The 23,986-nt window shown below is 43.2% G+C and overlaps 1 protein-coding gene across 1 annotated transcript; it reads left to right on the top strand.

The window, feature by feature from the left end:
* Positions 1-7,172: 7,172 nt before the first annotated feature.
* LOC126938246 (schlafen family member 13) lies at positions 7,173-21,158 on the top strand. Its single transcript, XM_050762315.1, has 5 exons — positions 7,173-7,273; positions 10,652-11,730; positions 12,727-12,858; positions 14,343-15,066; positions 15,263-21,158. The coding sequence occupies exons 2-5, from the start codon at positions 10,665-10,667 to the stop codon at positions 16,032-16,034; spliced, it is 2,694 nt and encodes an 897-aa protein (XP_050618272.1). The 5' UTR covers positions 7,173-7,273; positions 10,652-10,664; the 3' UTR covers positions 16,035-21,158.
* Positions 21,159-23,986: the final 2,828 nt, after the last annotated feature.

Below are 23,986 nucleotides of genomic sequence, written 5' to 3'. Positions count from 1 at the left end.
CTTATGTCACGTGATAAAGGAAAAGGAAATAAAATGAAGATATTTTCTTAGTACAAGTGTATACATGCACAAACATGTTTTTAACAAAAGAAGGAGGAAATACTCATGACAATTACAGCCTTCATTTCTGCAGCTGGTCGTGGCCATAGCTGGTATTGGTGACTGCTTTCTTCTACTACCCATTCTGTATTCTCCTTGTCTTCTGCAAGCACCTCAGCAGGTCATGGTTTTTTTTTTTTTTTTTTTTTTTTCTCCCTGGTGGAGTGACCCAAACTTTCATTCCTGAAGGGTCTGGACCATTTGTAGTCCTGCCTGGATAGGGCTGTTGTAGTTTCCCATTGACCTTAATCACAGGGCATGGTAATACTAAGAGACTCCTTAGTGGATCTCCTGTATTCCATGAGTACTCTTCCTTACCTCCATTGTGGAGTGGTAGACTGATTTCATCTTGATAGTTTGGGCCAATCACCCCAGCCAACACTGCAAGTCCCTTCTTAGTCTGACTTAAAGGTAGGAGGAGCCCAAAGTGTCCAGGTGGCAATCTTAACTTCCAGTTTAATGGAATCATTGTTGTGTCTCCCGGTAGCAGCATTCATCCCTCTGTAGCTAGGACGTCTAGGCCAGTATAACCTAATGTCGCGGGAACAGAAAGCAAAAATTTTGCTAGTGGATCACTAGGGGTGATGGTGAGTGTGCCGCTTCCACTTTCACCCCTTGATTCCTGGACCAGTGAATCCTGGCTATTGGAGAAACAGTACCATATATCGGATGCTGATTCAGAGCATACACAGCCTTTTGGAGAACTCTGCCCCAGCGCTGCAAAGTATTGTCACCTAGCTGGCATTTTAATTGTGACCTTAAAAGGCCATTCCACCGTTCTATCAATCCAGCTGCCTTAGGACGATGGGGAACATGTTAAAATCAGTGAATTCCATGAGCATGAGCCCACTGCTGCACTTCTTTAGCTGTAAAGTGAGTGCCTTGGTCAGAGGCAATGCTGTGTGGAATACTACAATGGTGGACAAGGCATTCTGTGAGTCTATCGATGGTAGTCTTGGCAGAAGCATTGCATACAGGATAGGCAAACCCATATCTGGAGTAAGTGTCTATTCCAGTGAGGACAAACCTCTGCCCTTTCCATGATGGAAGAGGTCCAATATAATTAATCTGCCACCAGGTGGCTGGCTGATCACCCCAAGGAATGGTGCTATATTGAGTGCTCGGTGTTGGTCTCTGCTGCTGACAAATTGGGCACTCAGCAGTGGCCATAGCCTGGTCAGCTTTGGTGAGTGGAAGTCCATGTTCCTGAGCCCATGCATAACCTCCATCCCTGCCACTATGGCAACTTTGGTTGCCCAGATCAATAAATTCAACCTGATCCAACTCTATGTTCCTTCCACCATTATCCCATGCGCTTAATATCCATTTCCATGCCTGTTCTCCAGATTGCTGTTTATATAAATTAGGGAACTCAGACAGTTCTTTTTGAGTGTATTGCATCTCCTCATGGGTCACACTCTCAACCTCACCTCCAGGGGCCTGAAGGGACTTTAGTCTAGTTATAAGTCTAGAAGCAAACAGCAGTGTTGGAGTGGCTCCTGAGGAGGATCAACATTATCTTGCCTGGCAACTGCCTCAGGGAAGGCCATCACTGTTGCCTCAGGCAGCACAGTGTTTATCTCCTCAGATAAAGGAGGAAAGGCTGATGGCAGCATGGGTTGAGGAGGGGATGTTGCCACTACTTGGGATGGGGAAGCTGCTCCTTCTCACAAGTTTCATCAGAGTTTACAAACTCAGTGTACCCAGCTTCATCAGGGTCATCCCACATGTCCCCATTCCAAGTTGCAGGGTCCCATTCTTCTCCAATCAATGCCCTCACTTTAACAGTAGACACCTGAGGAGGCTGTGCATGCACCTTTTGTTGCAGGTCAGCCACTCGCACCAGAGCTTTGTTTTTCCGCAATTTCAGCTCTTTCTCTGCAGGAGATAAGGCTGTAACTCAGAGCAATCTTAGGAGATTTGAGGCTCAGTATCTGCTTCTGAAGCCGGGAGACAGAATCCCTGAGCTCATCATTTTCTTTCATCACTTTGTCTACTGCACTTAGGAGCAACCAATCCACTTCATTATGTTCCTTGGTTCTCCACATATGGTCAAAGGTATTATGTATAGAGTCACTAAACTCCTTGCCTCTCACGAGCGGTGACTCAGGAGTGCCAAATGCATTTACTTTGCACAACTCTCTAAACAGTTCATGCCAAGGACTGTCAGTGTTCTCCATATTATTAGAAGCAGAGTCCTTAGCATTTTTGGGTCTAATCGTATTAAGCAGCCAACTCCAGAAACCCCTAAATCAATGAAAAAATTCCATCCTTAATATTCTGTTCCTTTAGAACTACTCCTGGTACCAAAATCTGTATTAGTCAGGGTTCTCTTAGAGGGACAAAATTAATAGGATATATATATATATGTGTGTGTGTGTATGTGTGTGTGTGTGTGTGTGTGTGTGTGTGTGTATATATATATATATATATATATATATATAAAGGGAAGTTTATTAAGTGTTAACTTACACCATCATAAGGTCCCACAATAGGCTGTCTGCAAGCTGAGGAGCAAGGAGGGCTAGTCCAAGTTCCAGAACTGAAGAACTTGGAGTTCGATGTTCAAGGTCAGGAAGCATCCAGCACAGGAGAAAGGTGGAGGCTGGGAGGATAGGCCCGTCTCGTCTTTTCACGTTTTTCTGCCTGCTTTATAGTCACTGAAAGCTGGTTAGACTGTGCCCACCAGATTAAGAGTGGATCTGCCTTACCCAGCCCACTGACTCAAAAGCAAATCTCTTTTGGCAACACCCTCACAGACACACCCAGGATCAATACTTTGTATCCTTTAATCCAATCAAGTTGACACTCAGTATTAACCATCACAGCTATACGTGGCTATTTATAGCGGTTCTATTTATAATTAACAAACCCAGGAAACAACCTGAATGTCTTTCAATGGGTTAGTGGTTAAACAAAAAGTGGTACATCCAAACAATGGAATACCACTCAGCGATCAAAAGAAATGAAAAATTAATAGACACAGCAGGGAAGAAACTCAAAGATATTATGCAAAGAAGCCAATCCCAAATGGTTACGTACTATTTGATTACAGTTATACAACATCCTGGAAAAGACAAAACTAGGGATAGAGAACAAATCTGTGCTTTGCAGGGACTGGAATTGGGGGAAAGCATTAGTGTGTGTGTGTGCGCGCACACGCGCGTGTGTTGGTGGCTGTATTTTTTTTTTTGTGGTGCTTACATGATTCTAAGCATGTATTAATAGAACTATACATAAAAGGTAAATTTTACTGTACATGAAAAAGTAAATTCTACTGTATTTATGTTAATACTAAAAAAGGCATGCGAATGTGAAATGTGAGCTGGGAAAAAGAAGGCATCTCATATAAGATGAAAAAGAAAGTGAGTAACCTAATTTGCAAAGGCATAATTTCTACTTATGGAATCTGTGCTTAAGAAGGGTTCCTATGTAATTGGTCAGGCCTTGGATATATTGGTCATATCACCACTGCCTAGTCATTTTCCAGCTGTCTGTAAGGGAGAGGTTTGTTAACACCCATAACAGAGTGGGAACATCATGGTTTTGCCTTTTTTTTTTTGGAAGACAGGGTCTTGCTTTGTTACCCAGGCTGAAGTGCAGTGGCGTGCTGGGTTTAAGTGATCCTCCTGCCTCAGCCTCCTGAGTAGCTGGGACCACAGGCGTGCACCACCATGCCTGGCTAATTTTTGTATTTTTGGTAGAGACGGGGCTTCACTATGTTTCCCAGCCTGGTCTCGAACTCTTGGATTCAAGTGGTCAGCCCACCTTGACCCCCACAAAGTGCTGGGATTACAGGTGTGAGCCACTGCACCTGGTCCCTATATTATCTTTAAAAATTTACTGATTTTGTATTTTTGTATTTATGTTTTTATTTTAGCAGAATAGATTTTGGAGGACAGAATGCAAATTAATATTTTTTCTCTAGGGATAGCAGATATCTCAACACAATTTATAAAATAGTCTCTCCTTTCCCCACTTAACTGCAATGCCACCTCTGTCATAGATTTTTCCATCAATATGTGAGTTTGAGGCTCTGTCATTTATTCCATGCTCTATTTTTTCTAATTATTATTGCTATATAAGAAAATTTGATGTCTGCCCACAACGTGCTTTTTCTTTTGAAGAGTGTTTCGGGTCTTATATATAAATCTATAATCAGCATGTAATGTTCTAGGAAAATACTGCTGGGATTTAAAATGGAATCTTAATGGATCTACTCATCAATTGAGTGAGAATTATTTTTTTTTGTTTGTTTTTGAGATGGAGTTTCTCTCTTGTTGCCCAGGCTGGAGTGCAATGGCATGATCTTGGCTCACTGCAACCTCCGACTCCCAGGTTCAAGCGATTCTCCTGTCTCAGCCTCTCAGCCTCCTGAGTAGCCGGGATTACAGGCTAATTTTTTGTGTTTTTAGTAGAAACAGGGTTTACTCATGTTGGTCAGGCTGGTCTTGAACTCTTGACCTCAGCTGATCCACCCGCCTCAGCCTCCCAAAGTGGTCTTTAATATATTGGGTTTTCCAATCCATGGACATGGTATATGATTTAATGTATTTATATATTTATTATTTTTCAATAAGGTTTTATAAACTTTCCCATAAACACCTTTCAGATGTTTTTTTAAAAATTTCCCAGCACTCACAGTGGCTGCCTTATGCTCCCTCAAAGATCTTTTCCATTTGTTCTCCTAGCCTCAGGGGTGATGGCTCTTTTCCATAGTCACCTGCATAATACTGTGGTGTTACTTTTTTGCCTTTTCCATGATTGAGTTAAAAAGTCTTTATATCTAGTGAATAGTTCTTCATTTTAAAACCTCTCTGTTCAAAATAACTGGTCTTCTGACAGGACCCTGACTAACACAGAAACTGTTCTTTAAGGCGATCCCAGTTAACAGATCTCCAAAGATGGAATTTTAGTATTGTTAGGTTGTGTCTTTAGGTACTAGTTCTTTCATCTAACATTGTGCTGAAAGTCCTGGCCAATGCATTATACAAGAAAAGGAAACAAGAAAAGTATCCAGATTACAAAGGAAGAAATAAAACTCTCATTATGCACACTTAATATTATTGTATTCTTAGATGACCTAAAAGAACAGAGATTGATCATCAAAATTAACTACAAAGTTTAGCAAAGTTGGTTTAAAAAAAAAAAAAAGCATACAAAGTCAATTGCTCCTCATTCTTTTATGTAGATCTGAGTTTCATCCTAGTATCATTTTCCTTCAAAATAAAGAACTTTGTTAGGCCGGGGGCGGTGGCTCAGGTCTGTAATCCTAGCACTTTAGGAGGCCGAGACGGGTGGATCACCTGAGGTCAGGAGTTCAAGACCAGCCTGGCCAACATGGTGAATCCCCGTCTCTACTAAAAGGGCAAAAATTAGCTGGGCCTGGTGGCGGGAGCCTGTAATCCCAGCTACTCGGGAAGCTGAGGAAGGAGAATCGCTTGAACCTGGGGGGTGGAGGTTGCAGTGAACGGAGATCAGGCCATTGCACTCCAGCCTGGGCAACAAGAGCAAGACAACAAACAAAACAAAAAAACAAACAAAAACAAACAAGACAAAACAAACAAACAAAAAAACACGTTAATGGTTTTTGTAAAGATCTGCTGGTGACAAATAAGTTTTTTTTCTTGGGGCGAGGGGGTTCTGAATAGGTCATTATTTTGCCTCCATTTTGGAGGACTTGTTTTGTTTTTGGTGGTCATAGAATTCTAGATTGACAGTCTTTTTTTTCCCAGCGCTTTACAGATGCATAGTTCTGGATTCAGCACAGGTTTGCACAATGTATAAATCACATTTTAAAGAAAAATGGAAAAACTGGAATATGATAATATGAAGATTTATTGAAATAGAAAGGTGGAAGTCATTGAAAAAAGCAGGTTAAGAACAGTATGTACAGTGTGACTTTAATAAAAATGTATTACATATACGTTTGTGTAATATATATGTATGATCCGTGAAGATATATACAATAAGGTGTTAATAGTAATCAGTGGTAATCTCTGGGGCGGAGGGCGAGGGGATAGGAGTACGTTTTATTTTCTCACTTTAGCCTCCACTGGAGCTTATATTAATCAGCCTGGTGTTAACCGCCGCTTCCACTCTTGGGCTACTCCGCATCAGTGAGAACTGTGCCGGTGCGCGGTGCTTGGTCAACCCCGGTAACCGTCACGCTGCTCGCGTTACAAGAAAACCAGCCAGGGTTCTGCTGGTTCTGTGCCTTTAGCACCTGCCGGAGTCCAGAGTATTTGGATTTCGTAGTCCTCCTCTCCAAGGGGTTGACCGAGCACAGCGCACCGGCCGCCGCCACATCCCACTCTGCAGAGCCACAAATCCAGCCAGGAAGCGAGCGCCGCCCGATCCGCGCATCCGTCGCATTTTGACCTTGGGTTCCCGGGTCTCAAGGCCCACTTTCTGGGGCAGACGGTGGGGAGAGAAGCCCAGGTTGGGGTCTGGGCAATTCCAGTGCCGTGGAAGGGGAAAACCCGGGCGAAAGCTTGGCTGGACCCTCAGAGGAGGGATCCGGGGAAGGCGGGACCTCAGGCTGTGGGAGAGGAGAGAGAGATAGGGACGCAGCCGGGCGGAGTGGGAGTAAGAAAGAACTAAGAACCACCGAAAGCATCAGAAAACTTGGCGCTTCCGGACAATTTCTTTCTTTCTTTTCTTTTTTGTGACAGGCGCTCACTCTGTCGCCCAAGCTGGAGTGCAGTGGTGCGATCTCATCTCACTTTACCCTCTACCTCCTTGGGCTCAAGTGATCCTCCCGCCTCAGCCTTCCGGGCATTTGAGACTACATATGAGCCCACAGACGCGCGCCACTAAGCCCGAGTAATTTGTTGTTGTTGTTGTTGTTGTTGCAGAAACGGGGGTCCCACTGTGCTGCCCAGGCTGGTCTCGAACTTCTTGGCTCAAGCCATCAACCCGCTTAGGCCTCCCAAAGTGCTGGAATTTCATAGGCCCGAGCCACCCACCAGGCCTTCTAGGCAGCGTGGCAAAGTGTTGCTGGACTTTGCAGACACTCCCATTGGCGCCTCCATGCCCTGCGTGGGACCCACTGGTTCGTTCATCCCCTGAGTGGGGCGTGCTCAGGGAGGAGCCAACCATTGGTTATAAGGACCGGACCTTGGCGCCTCCAGGGAAACGCGGTGTGGCCTTCCGACGCGTTGGAGCTTGAGAGGTAAGAGACGGTCCCTGCTCCTACCGGGACTGCGGTGCTCCCGCTTGTACCCAAGCCCCGGGGTATAGTCCAGCACGACCCTGGACTGGCGATGACTCGGATGGGGAGCAAGCTAGGAGAGCCACCCCCGGCCCCCAGCTCCAGCCAGGGGATGGAATGGGGGCATTTGTGTGCTTCTCCCCTGCCTTTGGAGTCCAGCTAGTTTGCTGAGCAAATTCCCTAAAAGGCTGACTATGAGGACTTGATCGCGGGTGGAGGCGGGGCGGTGGGGAGGGACGGTGCGGGGAGCGAAAGGGGTTGGAAGGCGTCGCCGGCGGCTTGGCGGGCCTTACCTGCGTTCCTGTTCCGGCTGCAAAACAGAAAGACCCTGCCCAGCAAGCAGCGGTTTCCTCGGGGGCGGAGCAAACAGGCAGAGCCGAGTGCGTCCTGGAGGCTTCCACCGTCGCGAAGTTGGGCCCTTTGTTTCAGGGTTCTTGGCATTGACTCACTAACCACCGTAAATTATTGTTCTTAATCTAAGAGTTAAAAAACAGAATTAGGCCTGGTGCGGTGGCTCATGCCTGTAGTCTCAGCACTTTGAAAGGCCAAGTGGGAGGATTACTTGAGCCCAGGATTTCGAGACCAGCCTGGGCAATGTAGGGAGACCCTATCGCTGTGAATAATAATAATAATAATAATAATAATAATAATAATGATAAATTAACCGGGCCTGGTGGCGCGCACCTGTGGTTCCAGCTTTTCCAGAGGCTGAGGTAAAAATCGTCTGAGCCTGTGATCGCGCCACTGCACTCCAGCCTGGGCAACACAAGAAGACATTGTATCAAAACAAAAACAAAACAAAACAACAAAACAGAATTAGAATTGCCATTATCCTGTACCGCTGGCAATTAGAATTGCAAAACCCATTACCCTGTGATTACCCTGTAATCTAGAAAGGGTACAAATGAGAAAAATGAGAAAATGCCTCCTTCCCAACAACGTCTGTAAAATACAGAGACGCTATCTGAGAAGGACAAAGAGCTCCGTGTTTCAGTTTCCCAAGAGGGGGCTTCTGTCGCAGCTGTTTCCTTCAGTTTCGTTTCTGCCTGAAACTAGCTAGTTCCCACCCAGTTTTCCTCAGTGGATTGGGGCGGGGGCTTGGGAGTGGATGGGAGGATTTGTGTTGTTCTGATTTTACCTACAGTATACCTGTGTAGGAAGTGAAACTTTCCATCAATTTCCACAGAGAAGCAAGGGCAAGAATTATCTCGAATTACTCCGATCGACGCATGTGTGCAGGCTGTTACCCAACAGCCATCCATTGCCCCCAGGGGCTTCTCATAGGCCCCTCTCCACCTCCCCCCTCCCCCCACCTCCTGTTTCCTGGATTCTAGGGTATTATTTCTACGTTTAACTAACAAACTCTAGTACTGTATGTTTACTTTGTGTCGAGTAGCATTTTAAATGCTGTACATATATTACCTCATTTACTTCTCACTATAACTCTGTGAGGCAGCTTTTATGGCTATCATTGTTTTGCTTAGGTACAGAGAGGTCAAGTAAATATCCCCAAACCACACAGCTAATAAATGGCAGAGCCGGTATGTGAACTGGGGGGGTTCAAAGAAGTCTGAATCGACCCCTGAACTGTGCTGCCTCTCTCTACATGTTTCTGCACACAGGTCCTTCATTCAGGACTGATTTTGGTGGAAGAAGACAGCAGGTGGCGGGCATTCACTGTGCTGGTGGGAAGTCTGGTTATATTAAGAAAGGGATTCTGGCAAAGTTATTCTGTAAATAAAACAGAATCCGTTGTTTTTGTTAAATATATTGGTAAACTTCCTGATTTTTTTTTCCCCCTGAATTCTCAATTTGTTATTGAATAGTTCAATTTTATTTAGGGTTTCAATTTTATTTAGGAAACAATATCTCTATCTTACAAAGAATCTGCAAGTGGCACTGATTATAATACCTTTATACCCAAAGGAAGAGCTGGGATAGAGTTCCCTAAGACTTTTCTGCCTGCAAAAGATATGGGTGGGGTTGCCATTTGAATACAGTTACCAATGAGAAACTATCAGCGTATCTAGGCTTTAACAATAAAGTTCATGGGGGTAAAGAGAAAAGATTTAACTTTGAAGTCCCCATATATCAAAAAGAATATTTTACAAGTAACTTGACAAAGATGCTTCGGTGGTCTTGGAATGCAAGACAGAATCCTGACAGTAGAAATTTCTAGGCAAGGGTCTTAATTAGGCAAAGTGGTAAGATTGTGAATGTCCCAGCCTTTATTTCTGAATCTTGACCTCTGAACTCTGCTGCCTCTCTCTACACATGTTTCTGTGTACAGGTACTTCAGGACTGATTTTGGTGTAAGAAGACAGCAGGTGTATACTTAATGCTATTTCCTTACCTCTCATTCATTCCTCAACCCATTGTAAAATAATGTCAATTAATATAGATTACCTTACTGAACACCTGTGAACCAAAGCATAGTTTTAAATGCTTGCTGTAAATTATCTGAGTTAATCTTCATAGTAACAGTCACAGGTGGCTGCACCATGTTTTATAGTAAGAAAATAGAGTTAGAAAGAGTAAATATCTAGATTAATAACAGCACTAAATGACAGAACTGGAATTCAAGCCATCTTCATTGACTCTATTCTCCAAGACCTTAGCCCCTGGTTTATTGTCTCCTGATGCCCATTTCCCAGGTGTCTGAACAGCATTTTTCAAAGTTACTGTTAACCTTAATTTTACTAAACCTAATAACACTTTCCAGTCGTTACCTAGCTGTATCTGTCAGCAGTATTAGACATCTTAAAACCTCGGCAGGTGACCTTGTTCCAGGCTTTGTTAATACCAAATACCCTTGATTTTTCTCCTACTTCTTTGATTTCTCATACTCAGACCTTTCTACAGTCTCCTTTTCAATGTGTTCTTCTTTTACTTATCTTCTAAAGTTGATGTTCATGGAGAATCTGTTCCAAACCTAGATGTTCTCATGCCGTGGTACACATGCCCCTCAGGTGATCCACTACCTCCATGTTTCAATGCTGATGACTTCACCTGGCCAGTTCTAGTGCATCCTTTAGGTCTTGGCTTAAATGGAACCTACTCCCGGAAGTCTTACTGAACCATGGTCTCCAGATTAGTTCAGATACCCTATTCAATGTGTTTTCCCTCTTAGAGGCCATATCACACATGATGGTAAAGGCTAATTTCATTAGTTCCCTTCCCTGCCAGCCGGTCAGATCCTGAAGAGACTACACCTGTCTTTCTTGCTATTGTCTTCTACCAGCATATATTAGACAGGTTTTAAATATTTTCTAGTAAGTGAATTGCAGGCCTGTAACAATTTTTTAATCAAAAATGAAACAACTTTTCTAATACTTTAAGGTGCAAGTTCAACATGGAGGCAAATCACTGCTCCCTGGGTGTGGATCTATCTTACCCAGACCTGGTCATCGATGTCGGAGAAGTGACTCTTGGAGAAGAAAACAGAAAAAAGTTGCAGAAAACTCAGAGAAACCAAGAGAAGGCGAGAGTTATACGGGCTGCATGTGCTTTATTAAACTCAGGAGGAGGAGTGATTCGGATGGAAATGGCCAACAAGGATGAGCGTCCCGTAGAGATGGGACAGGATTTAGAAGAATCCTTGAGAAATCTTATTCAGTATCAATATTTGCAGGCTTTCTTTGAGACTAAGCAACAAGGAAGGCGTTTTTACATTTTTGTTAAATCTTGGAGCGGTGACCCTTTCCCTAAAGATGGTTCTTTCAGTTTCCGCATTTGCAGCCTTAGTACTTCATTATACTATAGATCTGGCACCTCTGCGCTTCCCATGAATTCAAGACAGGCATTCGATTTCCTGAAGACCAGAGAAAGACCGTCCAAATATAATCTGATTAATGAAGGGTCTCCACCTACTAAAATTATGCAAACTGTATACCAGAACATATCTGACCCAAATCCTGCGTATAAAGTTTTCCAAACCGACACTATTGAATATGGTGAAATCCTATCTTTTCCTGAGTCTCTATCCATCGAGTTTAAACAGTTCTCTACAGACCACATCCAACAATATGTAGAAGATACAATTCTAGAGTACATCCCTGCATTTGCAAACACTGAGGGAGGCTATCTTTTCTTTGGAGTGGAAGATAAGAGTAGGAAAGTCCTGGGATGTGCCAAAAACAACGTTGACCCTAACTCTTTGAAAAATGTAATTGCAAGAGCAATTTCTAAGTTGCCCATTGTCCATTTTTGCTCTTCCAAACCTCCGGTAGAGTGCAGCACAAAAATCATAGAAGTGTTTCGCGGGAAAGAGTTGTATGGTTATCTCTGTGTGATTAAAGTGAAGGCATTCTGTTGTGTGGTGTTCTCGAAAGCTCCCAGGTCATGGATGGTGAAGGAGAAGTATGTCTGTCCCCTGACAACTGAGGAATGGGTAGAGAAAATGATGGACACAGATCCAGGTAAGAGGGAAGCAGATTCTCCCTCCCTAACCTTTCTACCTCTTCCCCAATATCACTTCCTTCTTTATTCTCTAAGCTTGACCTTCTCACACCCACTGAAATTTACTTTCTCTAAATCTCCATGCTTTTCATAGATGGTAAGTTTTATTGCGTGAGAAAAAACCAAAATGAGATATTTTGTGAATGGTGATTTCCCACAAAGGAAGAAGTAAAGGAAAACCCTGGAAATTGGTTCCTATAATAAAATCATTGAATTGGAATTTGCTGGAGCCTCATAATAATGATTAGCTCATACCTCAATTTAGCATAAAGTCAACTCTGGGAGACAAGGGCTAGTGTTGGTTGAGGTTTGTTTAAGTGGGATTAGTGGAGGTGCATGCACAGGGATATAAAAACCTGATGATTAGGACTTAAAGAGAGTGTTTTTTTTTTCACTGCAATTCAAGCAAAGAACTATTCAAACATGGAAGAGGGAGCATTATATTGCATGGGGAAACATCACTCAAAGTTCAAAAAAGGGCTTTTAATGATGAGTCTTTGGGAACCTGGACATAGAGTCAAGAAAGAGTAAAGCGCCAGGCACGGTGGCTCAAGCCTGTAATCCCAGCACTTTGGGAGGCCGAGGCGGGTGGATCATGAGGTTAGGAGATCGAGACCATCCTGGCTAACCTGGTGAAACCCCGTCTCTACTAAAAAATACAAAAAAACTAGCCGGGCGAGGTAGCGGGGGCCTGTAGTCCCAGCTGCTCCGGAGGCTGAGGCAGGAGAATGGCATGAACCCGGGAGGCGGAGCTTGCAGTGAGCTGAGATCCGGCCACTGCACTCTAGCCTGGGCGACAGAGCGAGAAAAAAAAAAAAAAAAGAAAGAGTAAAGCATCTGACTTCGTGGCCTGACTTGTACCATGTTAGATGCAATTTAGACACAGCCTTGAACAGACTATTGCAGTAGTGAGACATGAAATCAAGTAGTGTAAATTAAAATGTTCTTTCTTTCAGAGTTTCCTCCAGACTTTCCTGAGGCCTTTGAGTCTCAGTTGAGTCTATCTGACAGTCCTTCACTTTGCAGACCCGTGTATTCTAAGAAAGGTCTGGAACACAAAGCAGATCTACAACGACATTTATTTCCAGGTACTAACTGCCAGTTTTTACATCAGGACAGAGGGAAGTCATTTAATACATTTCGTGGAAAACAAATCCATGAAAGATTGTGTCCTGCAGATCCAGGTGTATACAGTGACAATGTCACAAGCCTCTCGGGGATGAGTTTCAGGTACCTTTAGAAATCATCAGGCCCATTGGTTACCACATCTGGCTGATTATTAGAAATGCCATAGGAGGTAGTTAAACATGCAGATGTCCAGGCCCACACCAAGAACTTATAAATGCTTAATTTCCAGAGATAAGGCCTGGCCATGTGCATTTGTGCAAGCTTCCCAAATTATTCTGATGCCCTGCTGGGTTTGGAAACCAGTGATCTAGTACAACTACAGGGGCACAATGGAATAATCAGCCACTTCTGGTCTACTTTTCTAGGATGGAGGAATTATGTCTGTAAAAGGAATAAAAATGTTCACCTGGTAGAATATAAGAATACAGAAAAACCACAAATAATTTTCCTTTGGAAGAGGCTAGAGGAAACAGCTCACTAATGCTTCAGAGGTAGCACCAAATAATAATTCAAGTCCATAGACAATGTTAGGTAACCCCTCTCCCTGCTGCCCAAACATTGTTTTAGCAAGGTTTTTTTTCTCAGAGTTCCTACTTACAAAATGAAACTTAAATTTCTCAAGGAGGGAAATGGCTTAACTTCACATATTGAATATATTAAGTATAAGATTTGACAGAAGAATATGATACACAAATATCCTATGTATGTCCAAACATTTATCAAGGGCAAGGTAATTCATATATTAGACCTGCCTTAGGTCTGTTTACCACCAAATAGTTTCTTTACTTACCTGAGATCTTTATAGTCATTAGCTTATCAGAAAGGTTTTTAAACATTCCACATAAGAATCCAAGATGCAAGAGTAATTGAATATACGGCTTTCACTTTCTCAGGCTCAGTAAATTACATTTCAGTTGACATGCTCCACTGTCCATGAGATACATAGAAGGGTGACATCATTTGTTTTACCAGATTTGTAGGGTGTGAGTTAAAGAGAGATGCACCAGGCCGGGCGCGGTGGCTCACACCTGTAATCCCAGCACTTCTGGAGGCCGAGGTGGGTGGATCATGAGGTCAGGACATCGAGACCATCCTGGCCAACATGGCGAAACCCTGTCTCTACTAAAAATACAAATAACAGCTGGGCGTGGTGGTGGGTGCCTGTAGTCCCAGCTACTCAGGAGGCTGAGGCAGGAGAATGGCGTGAACCCAGGAGGTGGAGCTTGCAGTGAGCCGAGATTGCGCCACTGTACTCCTGCCTGGGTGACAGAGTGAGACTCCGTCTCAAAAAAAAAAAAAAAAAAAAAGAGATGCACCAGAAGGAATTTCTGTTAAAGTGTACGATTCTTTGGGGGGCTTTCCTCTCCCTTTTAAACATAACATGTGATTCATACAAAATCACACAAACACAGTGAAAACATCTTTCTGTTTTCTTCATGTCTAGTCCCACCAGGACATTTGCGATATACTCCAGAGTCCCTCTGGAAGGAACTGTCCTCACAGCATGAAGGACTAGAGGAGTTAATAAACATGCAAGTGCAACCTTTCTCCCAGGGAATTGTGATCCTCTCTAGAAGCTGGGCTGTGGACCTGAACTTGCAGGAGAAGCCAGGAGTCATCTGTGATGCTCTGCTGATAGCACGGAACAGCACCCCCATTCTCTACACCGTTCTCAGGGAGCAGGATGCAGAGGGCCAGGACTACTGCACTCGCACCGCCTTTACTTTGAAGCAGAACCTGGTGAATGTGGGGGGCTACACCGGGAAGGTGTGTGTCAGGGCCAAGGTCCTCTGCCTGAGTCCTGAGAACAGTGCAGAGGCCTTGGAGGCTGCAGTGTCTCCGATGGATTACCCCGCGTCCTATAGCCTTGCAGGCACCCAGCACATGGAAGCCCTGCTGCAGTCCCTCGTGATTGTCTTGCTCGGCTTCAGGTCTCTCTTGAGTGACCAGCTCGGCTGTGAGGTTTTAAATCTGCTCACAGCCCAGCAGTATGAGATATTCTCCAAAAACCTCCGCAAGAACAGAGAATTGTTTGTCCACGGCTTACCTGGCTCAGGGAAAACCATCATGGCCATGAAGATCGTGGAGAAGATCAGGAATGTGTTTCACTGTGAGGCAGAGAGAATTCTCTATGTTTGCGAAAACCAGCCTCTGAGGAACTTTATCAGGTAAGCAGCTGGATCTTCCGTCTTTAAGTATTGTTTAATCTGGATTTAATATTCTCTGCTAAGTCACCTTCTTCTTTGATAATTGAGTGGTTAAATGATCTGTGATAACATACTGTGCTCAGAGGAACATGATACAATCATTTTCTCCCCTTGTTTTTTTAGAGAAAACCTGAGTGTGTTCTTTTAATTTTTACAGTGATAAAAAAATCTGCCAAGCAGAGACCCGGAAAACTTTCATGAGAGGATACTTTGATCACATTCAACACATCATCATTGACGAAGCTCAGAATTTCCGTACTGAAGATGGTTACTGGTATGAGAAGGCAAAAACTATCACTCAGAGAGAAAAGGATTGTCCAGGAGTTCTCTGGATCTTTCTGGACTACTTTCAGACCAGCCACTTAGGTCATAGTGGCCTTCCCCTTCTCTCAGCACAGTATCCAAGGGAAGAGCTCACCAGAGTAGTCCGCAATGCAGATGAAATAGCCAAGTACATACAACAAGAAATGCAACTAATCATAGAAAATCCTCCAGTTAATATCCCCCATGGGTATCTGGCAATTCTCAGTGAAGCTAAATGGGCTCCAGGTGTTTCAGGCAACAAAAAGATTATTAAAAACTGGACTATGGAGCAAATAGTGACCTTTGTGGCAGACACCTGCAGGTTCTTCTTTGAAAGGGGCTATTCTCCGAAGGATGTTGCTGTGCTTGTCAGCACCACGAGAGAAGTGGAGCACTATTGGCATGAGCTCTCGAAAGCACTGAGGAAGAAAAGGGTTGTGGGTCTCAGTGATGCGTCTGATATGTCGGGTGATCGCATTGTTTTGGACAGTGTCCGGCGATTCTCAGGCCTGGAAAGGAACATAGTGTTTGGGATCCATCCAAGGACAACTGATCCAGCTATCTTACCCAATATTCTGATCTGTCTGGCTTCCAGGGCAAAACAACACCTATATATTTTTCTGTGAAGTGACTATTAGGAAGAGCTCCAAACCAAAATGCTATGTAAATGTCTATGGGTGATAGTCTGCTGATGGTAGAAACCTTTCTTTTTAGTTCACAAGTCGGTTAGAGATTTGGACAGAGCTGACACAAAGAGTTTGGAGCTCCCCCATTTCTGGCTCTCCTTTCGGGGATTCCTCCCCCAGCTCTTTTCACCAGCGGTGGTTGCCCCCCATTCTGACCCCTGACTCTTCCAGCCAGAAAGATGGTGGTTTTCTAAAGGAACTTTAGCTGCCCTGCACAATGCAGATCTGTGTCTTGCACTCTGGGTAAAAGCCATAAAAATAAGAAACTCAGCCTGTGACCTTTCCTCCAAGGCTGGAGTTCTTTTTTTACGTGACTTCATGTAGTTTGTTGCTTTTAAAAATTTGTGCAGAATCGTTTTCTGCAGAAGCATGATCTGTTAGTAGCTTACAGGCCTAGCAGAAGCGATTGTTTCCTGAATTCTTGACATTTATCTTTGCTGTATTCATTTAGGGCTTGGGGGAGTCCCAAGATAATTCAGTCACTGTCAGATTAATAATTTTGTCAGAACAAAGAATATCGTTATGATTACTTAATCCTTAAAATTGTAATCTCCAGAGCTTGTTCTCAGAATGGCCCAGACCCAGGCTTAATTGTAATAGTGAACATTAATGATACATTTACAGAGAAATTATAGGCCAAGAGAAAATCCTGGCTTTTAGTAGAAGTTAATATTAGAGACCAAAATCTGGTTCTGAAGGTGTATATCAGCCCTAAGGTGAACGAACTTGGGAAAGATTGTCTTTAAAAATCAATGAATGTTAGCCGGGCACGGTGGCTCACACCTGTAATCCCAGCACTTTGGGTGGCTGAGGCAGGTGGATCACCTGAGGTTGGGAATTCAAGACCAGCCTGGCCAACGTGGAGAAACCCCGTCTCTACTAAAAATACAAAAAGTATCTGGGCGTGGTGGTGCATGCCTGTATCCCAGCTACTCGGGAGGCTGAAGCATGAGAATCACTTGAATCTTGGAGGCAGAGGTTGCAATGAGCTGAGATCATGACACTGCACTCCAGCTGGGGCAACAGAGTGAGACTCTGTCTCAAAAAGAAGAAGAAGAAAAAAAGCAGTGAGTTTATGTTATTAAGTTGTAACATCTCAGCTTAGCTCTATGCATTAATCTATAGCATACCTACTTAAGTTTTATGTCATTCTTGAATTGTGATTTTTTTTTTTTCTATCTGCTCTCATAGTTTGGTGGGCCACTGTTATGGACTGAATGTGTCCCACTGTCACCCCTAAATTCCCATGTTGAAGCCCCAACTTTCAGTGTGTAGCTGGGGCTGCTAAGGAAGTAATTAAGGTTACACATAGTCACAGTGGAGAATCTGATCTGCCAAGATTGGTGTCCTTATAGGGAAAGACCCCAGATAACTTGTTCCCTTCCTCCCTGTGCACACAGACAAGAGGGCATGGGAGCACACAGAGAGATGGCAACCACCTACAAGCTAGGAGGGGAAGCCTTATAATGAACCACCCCCCGCTGGCACCTCTGTCTTGGACTTCCAGCCTCCAGACTGTGAGAAATAAATTTCTGTTGGCTCAGCCGCCCAGTCTGTAGTGTTTTGTTATTGCAGCCTGAGAACACAGCTGTGCGATCATTCATCAAACTAAAAACACTGATACTTAACAATGCTAATGCAATTACTTATTTGCTTTTCAGTCTCTACAAAACATTCTAAAACACTAATCTAAATACTAACAATAAAATATTTGCATAACTAATGAAAATTAAGAAACTACATGCCCAGTATTCCATTTATGAGTAATCCTATTTGACTGATTTCCCTCCATATTATAAGTGTTGAACTCTTCTGCCGGTCTTCCTCTTATTTGTGTTAACTCATGGAATTCCAGTTATCTAGCCTTGAAATTGTAGGCTCTTCTAACTTGAGCAAAAACTGACAGATCAGCAAAATAAGGAGAAAAATATTTCTTTCTTCTGGCTGCATTAAATGAGATATAGCCCAGCACCAAAACTCTATCTTTGTAAATGTTCTTAGTAAACTCCCTGGTCTTTGGAGTTATTTCAGCCTTTGAGAGTAATTCTTTAAAAGTCTAATTCTGACTGGTTGAGTCTATATGATTTATTGGCCTAGTAATATTTGAAACAGTATCATATTTTAAAATGTATAAACACTTTTGAATTTTTGTTTAGACCAAAGAGGATTACTGATGCTTTCTTTTTTCATATTAATGAGGAAATGTTTAGCTTATATGTTTATTGCATTTCTGTTTTAAATAAAAAATTGAGAGTTTGTGTCTCATTAAACTGAAAAAAAACGGTTCTGTAAAATAAATGATTAAATGGAGGAAAAGGAGAAGACTGAGGCCAGCAACTCCATGACATAGCCAAAAATGAGCCAGTAATAGGTTAAGCAAGATTAACTTTAAATTTTTTTTAAAGAGAAAAGGTCTCACTATGTTGCCCAGGCTGGAGGGTAGTGGTGTGATCATAGTTCACTATAGCCCTGAACTCCTGGGTTCAAGTGATCCTCTTGCCTCAGCCTCCCATTGCTGGGATTATAGGCATGAGCCACTATGTCAGGTTAGGTTTTGATGGGTGCTTGCCTATCTCTGTAATCTGGCTCTAATCATACAGGACCTGCTTCATTAAAGATCTGAAAATCTACCCAGCCATTGTAAAATGAAACAAAATGCTTTTAAAATTTAAATTAGCCTTTTATTTTAGTTTAGAAGAACAGAAAAGTTGCAAGCATAGTACAGAAAGTTCCTGTATACCCTCACTTAGCTCCCTCCTTTTTAAAACAAACAAACAAACAAACAAACCTAGATTATTTCCATTAAGATTTCTGAGAATTCCAGGAATGCTTCCATGTTTCACAGATCTGTCCTTGTAGTCTCCGGCCACTTCTTGCTATGGAGTGCTGTACCAAGACCTCTGCTAGTTTCTAGTTGGCTTGACATAATGACTTTACTAAACTACTTCTGCTCCTCTGAATCTCAAGCGTGGAAAGAGGTCACATCTTTTGTTTCACAAATTAACAGTCAACACCTGGGCCTACTTTCAGCAAAGCTTAGTAAAGCCTTGAGAATAGTGAAAGACAAATATTGAAGTTATAAATTAGTAGGAGACTGAGGTGGGAGGATCATAGAGGCCAGCCTGGGCAGCATAGCGTGACTGCCCCCCTCCCCCGCCCACTCCGGAAGACAACAACAAAAAATTATCTGGGTGTGGTGGTGTGCTCCTGCAGTCCTAGCTATTCCAGAGGCTGAGGTGAGAGGATCGCTTGATTCCTGGAGTCCAAGGTTGTAGTGAGCGATAATCATGTCACTGCATCCTAGCCTGGGCATTAGAGTAAGACCCCATCTCTAACAAAATAATGATAAAACAATCAAAAATTTAAAATTAGTTATTAGATGCCAGTGTGCCCAGAGGCCTTTGACCACAGATGATCTTGATGCGGCCTTCTCTTGCCTTGTCCCTGTGCCTCCTTCTACCATTTTTCTTCCTGAGATATTTGAAAGTAAGTAGCGGACAGGGCTCCCATTGACCTCTAAATACTTCAGTGGGTATTTCCTAGAAGGATATTTATAGTACCATCATCAAAATCAGTAAATTAACACTATTATCTAATCGATAGACCTTATTGAATTATATCAGTTGTGCCACAAGTGTCTTTATGGCACAAGAGAAAAAATTCTGGTCCGGGATTTGATCTAAGATGATGCGTTGTATTGAGCTTTTATTTCTTTTAAGTCTCATTTAATCTGGAGATGTTAATCAGTCTTTGTCATATCCTTGACACTATTGAAGAGGATTGGCCTATTATTTTGCAGAGTATCTGATTTTGGGTCATTCCATGTGTTCTCATGATTAGATTCAGGTTATGCATTTTTGGTACGAATACCATAGAAGGGCTGTTATGGTTCTCAGTCCATGGTATTAGAAGGCATTCGATAGTGATTAGTTCCATTCCTGATGATGTTAACTCTAATCATTTGGATAAAGTGGCATCTGCCAGGTTTCCCTACTGTGCAGTTACAATTTGCTTTTTGTAATTAGTAACTTGTGTGTGTGTGCGTGTGTGTGTGTGTGTATGTGTGTGTGTGTATGTGTGTGGGGTGTTTTTGCTTCTGAATGCATAATATTTGAGATTTTCTTCTAATTAAAGAGTAATTATTCAAAGAGTTCAAAGAACTGATACCGATCACATTCTTTGACCCCACATGCAAATACATTAGAAACTAGTAATAAAACAGTAACTAGAAAAATGTTCATATCTTTTGGAATTAAAAAAGTGTTTAACTCATGGATCAAAGCAGAAACTCTGTAACCATTGTCACAGCGAGTTCTAACTAGCAAGTTTAAGGAGGAGAGAATTTCAGTCTCACTCAAATGTTTTCCTAGAAAGAGGAAACAGTTCCTAACTAATTTCGTGAGGCTGGCATAATCTTGATAACAAGTTTGGTAGGTAAGTATGAAGGGAAAATTGCAGGTCATTGTCACTCAAATATCTACATGAAAAATTCTAAACAAAGTTTTAGTAAAGGAAATCCAACAATATGTAAAAGTGATAATACATCATGACCAAGGTGGTTTAAGTCAGGAATTCAATGTTGATTTTGGCATTAAAAAATCAATCATCAGGCCCAGAGAAGTGGCTCACTCCTGTAATCCCAGACTTTCTGGAGGCTGAAGGAGGAGAGATCCTTCAGGCCAGGAGTTTGAGTCTGAAGTGAGCTATGACTGCATCACCGCACTCCAGCCTGGGTGCCAGATTGACACCCTGTCTCAAAGAAAAAAAAAATTAATCAGTGTTATTCACCACAGATTAAGAGTTCAAAAGAGAAAAATCACATGATCATCTGAATAGACGAAAAAGCTTTTGATAAAGTTCAGCATCCATTCATGATAAAGGCTCTTAGCAAATTAGAAGTATAAAACACTTTTGGAAATCAACAAAGGGAATTTACGGCATAAACAAACAGCAGGCCAGCATGGTGGCTCACACCTGTAATCTCAGCACTTCCAGAGGCCAAGGCAGGAGAATCACCTGAGCCCAGGGGCCTTGGCAACATAGCAAGATCCTGGCTCTACAAAATAAAATAAAATTTAAAAATTAGCTGGGTTTGGTGGTGTGTGCCTGTAGTCCCAGCAATTGGGAGGCTGAGGTGAGAGGATCACTGGAACCCAGGGGGCTAAGGCTGCAGTGGGTTAAAAAAACCCAACTCCTCCGCCCCTCCAAAAAATAACTATAAAGAATAGCAACACAATGTTCAATGTAAACTTTGATATGGTGTTTTACCTCTGAGGAGAGGCTTATTGTTAATATTCTTTAGCCATGTAAGGGGTTGACAGACGTTCATGCTTTTGTTCTTTATACCTTATATGTATTCTATAAATATTATCTTGTTTCTACTCAATAGTTAATAAAAACATAATTTAAAAGTTCTGTGAATGGTTTTACTCTTCTCACTTCTGAGGGGTCTTTTGGGATATGCATTTTCCATTCCAAGTTGATCTGATATGTCATGCCTGCCACACACATTCTCATGGGAACAACTTCTTAATCTTTTTTGTTTCTGCCTTGGAAGCCATCCTGGTATTCTGGGAAAATCCCTGCACTAGCATTTTCTTTTTTCTTTTCTCTCTCTCTTTTTTTTTTTTTTTTTTTTTTTTTTTTTTTTTGAGATAGAATCCCTTGCTCTGGGATGGAGTACAGCCCTGTGATCTTGGCTCATTGCAACCTCTGCCTCCTGGGGTCCAAGCGATTCTCATGCCTCAGTGCTCCCACCCACTCCTCAATCCACCACAGTAGTTGGGACTACCGGACGCGCACCACTATGCCCTCTCACCATATTTTTCAGGCTGGTCTCAAACTCCTGAGCTCGGGCAATCCACCCACTTCGGCCTCCCAAAGTGCTGGGATTATAGACGTGAGCCACCGCACCTGGCCTGCTCTAGCTTTTTCTTTTTTCTTTCTTTTTTTCTTTTTTCTTTTTTTTCCCCAAGACAGAATTTTGCTCTTGTTGCCCAGGCTGGAGTGCGGTGGTGTGATCTTGGCTCACTGCAACCTTCGCCTCTCGGGTTCAAGTGATTATCCTGCCTTAGCCTCCCGTGTAGCTGGCATTACAGGGGTCCACCACCACGCCCGGCTACTTTTCTTGTATTTTTACTAGAAACGGGGTTTCACCATGTTGGCCGGGCTGGTCTCGAACTCTTGACTTCAGGTGATCCACCCACCTCGGCCTCCCAAAGTCCTGGAATTATAGGCATGAGCCACTGCCCCCAGCCTACACTAGCATTTTCTAAGCCAATGACTGAAGAATAGTTTTTTCTCTTCGGTAAGACTGTATCCGTAGAGCTGGTGTCTAGATCAGATGAGATGAAGAAAAGCACAGCTATGTGCTTTCAATGTTTACGTTATTTAATGTGAATAGGTACTCTTCCTAGGTACCTTAAGATTTTAGAATAGGCAGTAGGGAGTTAATGCAGTCCAGAGTGGGGTAGGTGGAGCTTGCGGAGAAGGAGCAACTCAGCCTTGCAAATTCCCCTGTGATGAGTCATTTTGGCCTGTGTACATTTCAAAAGCTATGTATTGAAACACCAATTCTTAGACAAGTGAGCAGAAAAAACATGTATTACCATAATTACCATAATAAGGGGACTAAAGGAAAGCAAAGTGGCAGGAGGTCTGTATCCAGCGAGACCAACCCTTGGAGCATCCCAACTAAAGGAATCTCCCAAATGACCTCAAGATGCTCCCTACACTGCCAGGGTTAGGTATTTGAATCTGTCTCTCCTGGAGCAATCCGCTCCTTGCACCTTTGTCTTCTTCTGTTCATCCACAGCTGGTCTGACTTGGTTCCCGGTGGCCACCGTGCTTTTAAAAAAGCAAGAGGGCGTCAGGGCTGCTCTGGGAATGCGAGGAAAGCTGGAAAGGTTGAGTCACCCCTTTAAGGGCATGGTAAGAAAGCCTGGTATTTCTTCAATTTTGATGAACCAAAATAGTGACAATTGCGCAAAGGTGCAGAGTCGATAATAAAGAATGTGGACACTTCCGGAGCGCCAACTGCCCAATAGAAATGCAGGCCACTCTGGGAAATGGGCAGCCGGAGGGCGGGACGAGGAGGGCTGGAAAACAGAAAAGGATTCACATTCTTTACACTCTGTGGAGAGTGAGCCGACGGACTGTAGCCTGCGCCTTGACAAGTTCCTTTGTTCTTTGTTTTCTTTAAATTACCTTTTTTCCTTTTTGTCTTAGAAAATACTCATGGAAGAAAATGAAACGAGAGCGCCCTAGAGATCACTCAGAGCTGTTCTCGTAGGTTTTTAACTTCCCGTTGCTCAAGGGCCCACGCTGGCATCTGGGGTGTGCTTGCACCTGCAAAGAATCCAGCTTCTAGGGAGCAGCGCGAGCTGGTAAGTTGATCCTGCTCCATCGCTAAACCTTCCAGCCTTAGTTTTTCATTTCTGGGGCGTCTGCTGGCTCTGGAGGAGGTGGGGCACCGGTAACACAGCCCCACCACTCCCGGGAAGACCCCCCACCCCTATCCCGGGCTGCTTTCTCTCCCTTCTGGGGCAGGAGAATAAGGGTCTGGAGGAAAACCCCAACTTTCCACACTCAAGTAACAAAAGGACCAGAGGCTACTTCCTTTGCGACCCCTCCCTTCCTAAGTGACAGATGAAAAACTGAAAATATCTCTGATTGGTCCCCTCCCACAACCAATCAGGCTACTCTCCAGGGCCAAGTCTTCATTTGCATAGGAGTGTAACTTTGTAACTTCGCTTTCTGCAACCAATCAGATGTTTGCACAGGGCATAACTTTGTAACTTCACTTCAACTTGCGATTGATCGTTTTCTGCAACCATTCAGACTGATCTCGGGCTCCTACTTCATTTACATTGTGTGCACACCAAGTAACCAGC

Source organism: Macaca thibetana, chromosome 16 (genome assembly GCF_024542745.1).
Source record: "Macaca thibetana thibetana isolate TM-01 chromosome 16, ASM2454274v1, whole genome shotgun sequence".
Lineage (NCBI taxonomy): Eukaryota > Metazoa > Chordata > Mammalia > Primates > Cercopithecidae > Macaca > Macaca thibetana.
The sequence above is the reverse complement of the archived record's forward strand: the minus strand, read 5'-3'. Positions and strand labels throughout refer to the sequence as shown.

Bases quoted from the DNA above. Each gene is read 5' to 3' on its own strand.
- LOC126938246 (XM_050762315.1), top strand. From the start codon at position 10,665: ATGGAGGCAAATCACTGCTCCCTGGGTGTGGATCTATCTTACCCAGAC. The intron at 12,859-14,342 runs GTACTAACTGCC...CTTCATGTCTAG, and splicing joins ACAACGACATTTATTTCCAG to TCCCACCAGGACATTTGCGA. The intron at 15,067-15,262 runs GTAAGCAGCTGG...TAATTTTTACAG, and splicing joins CCTCTGAGGAACTTTATCAG to TGATAAAAAAATCTGCCAAG.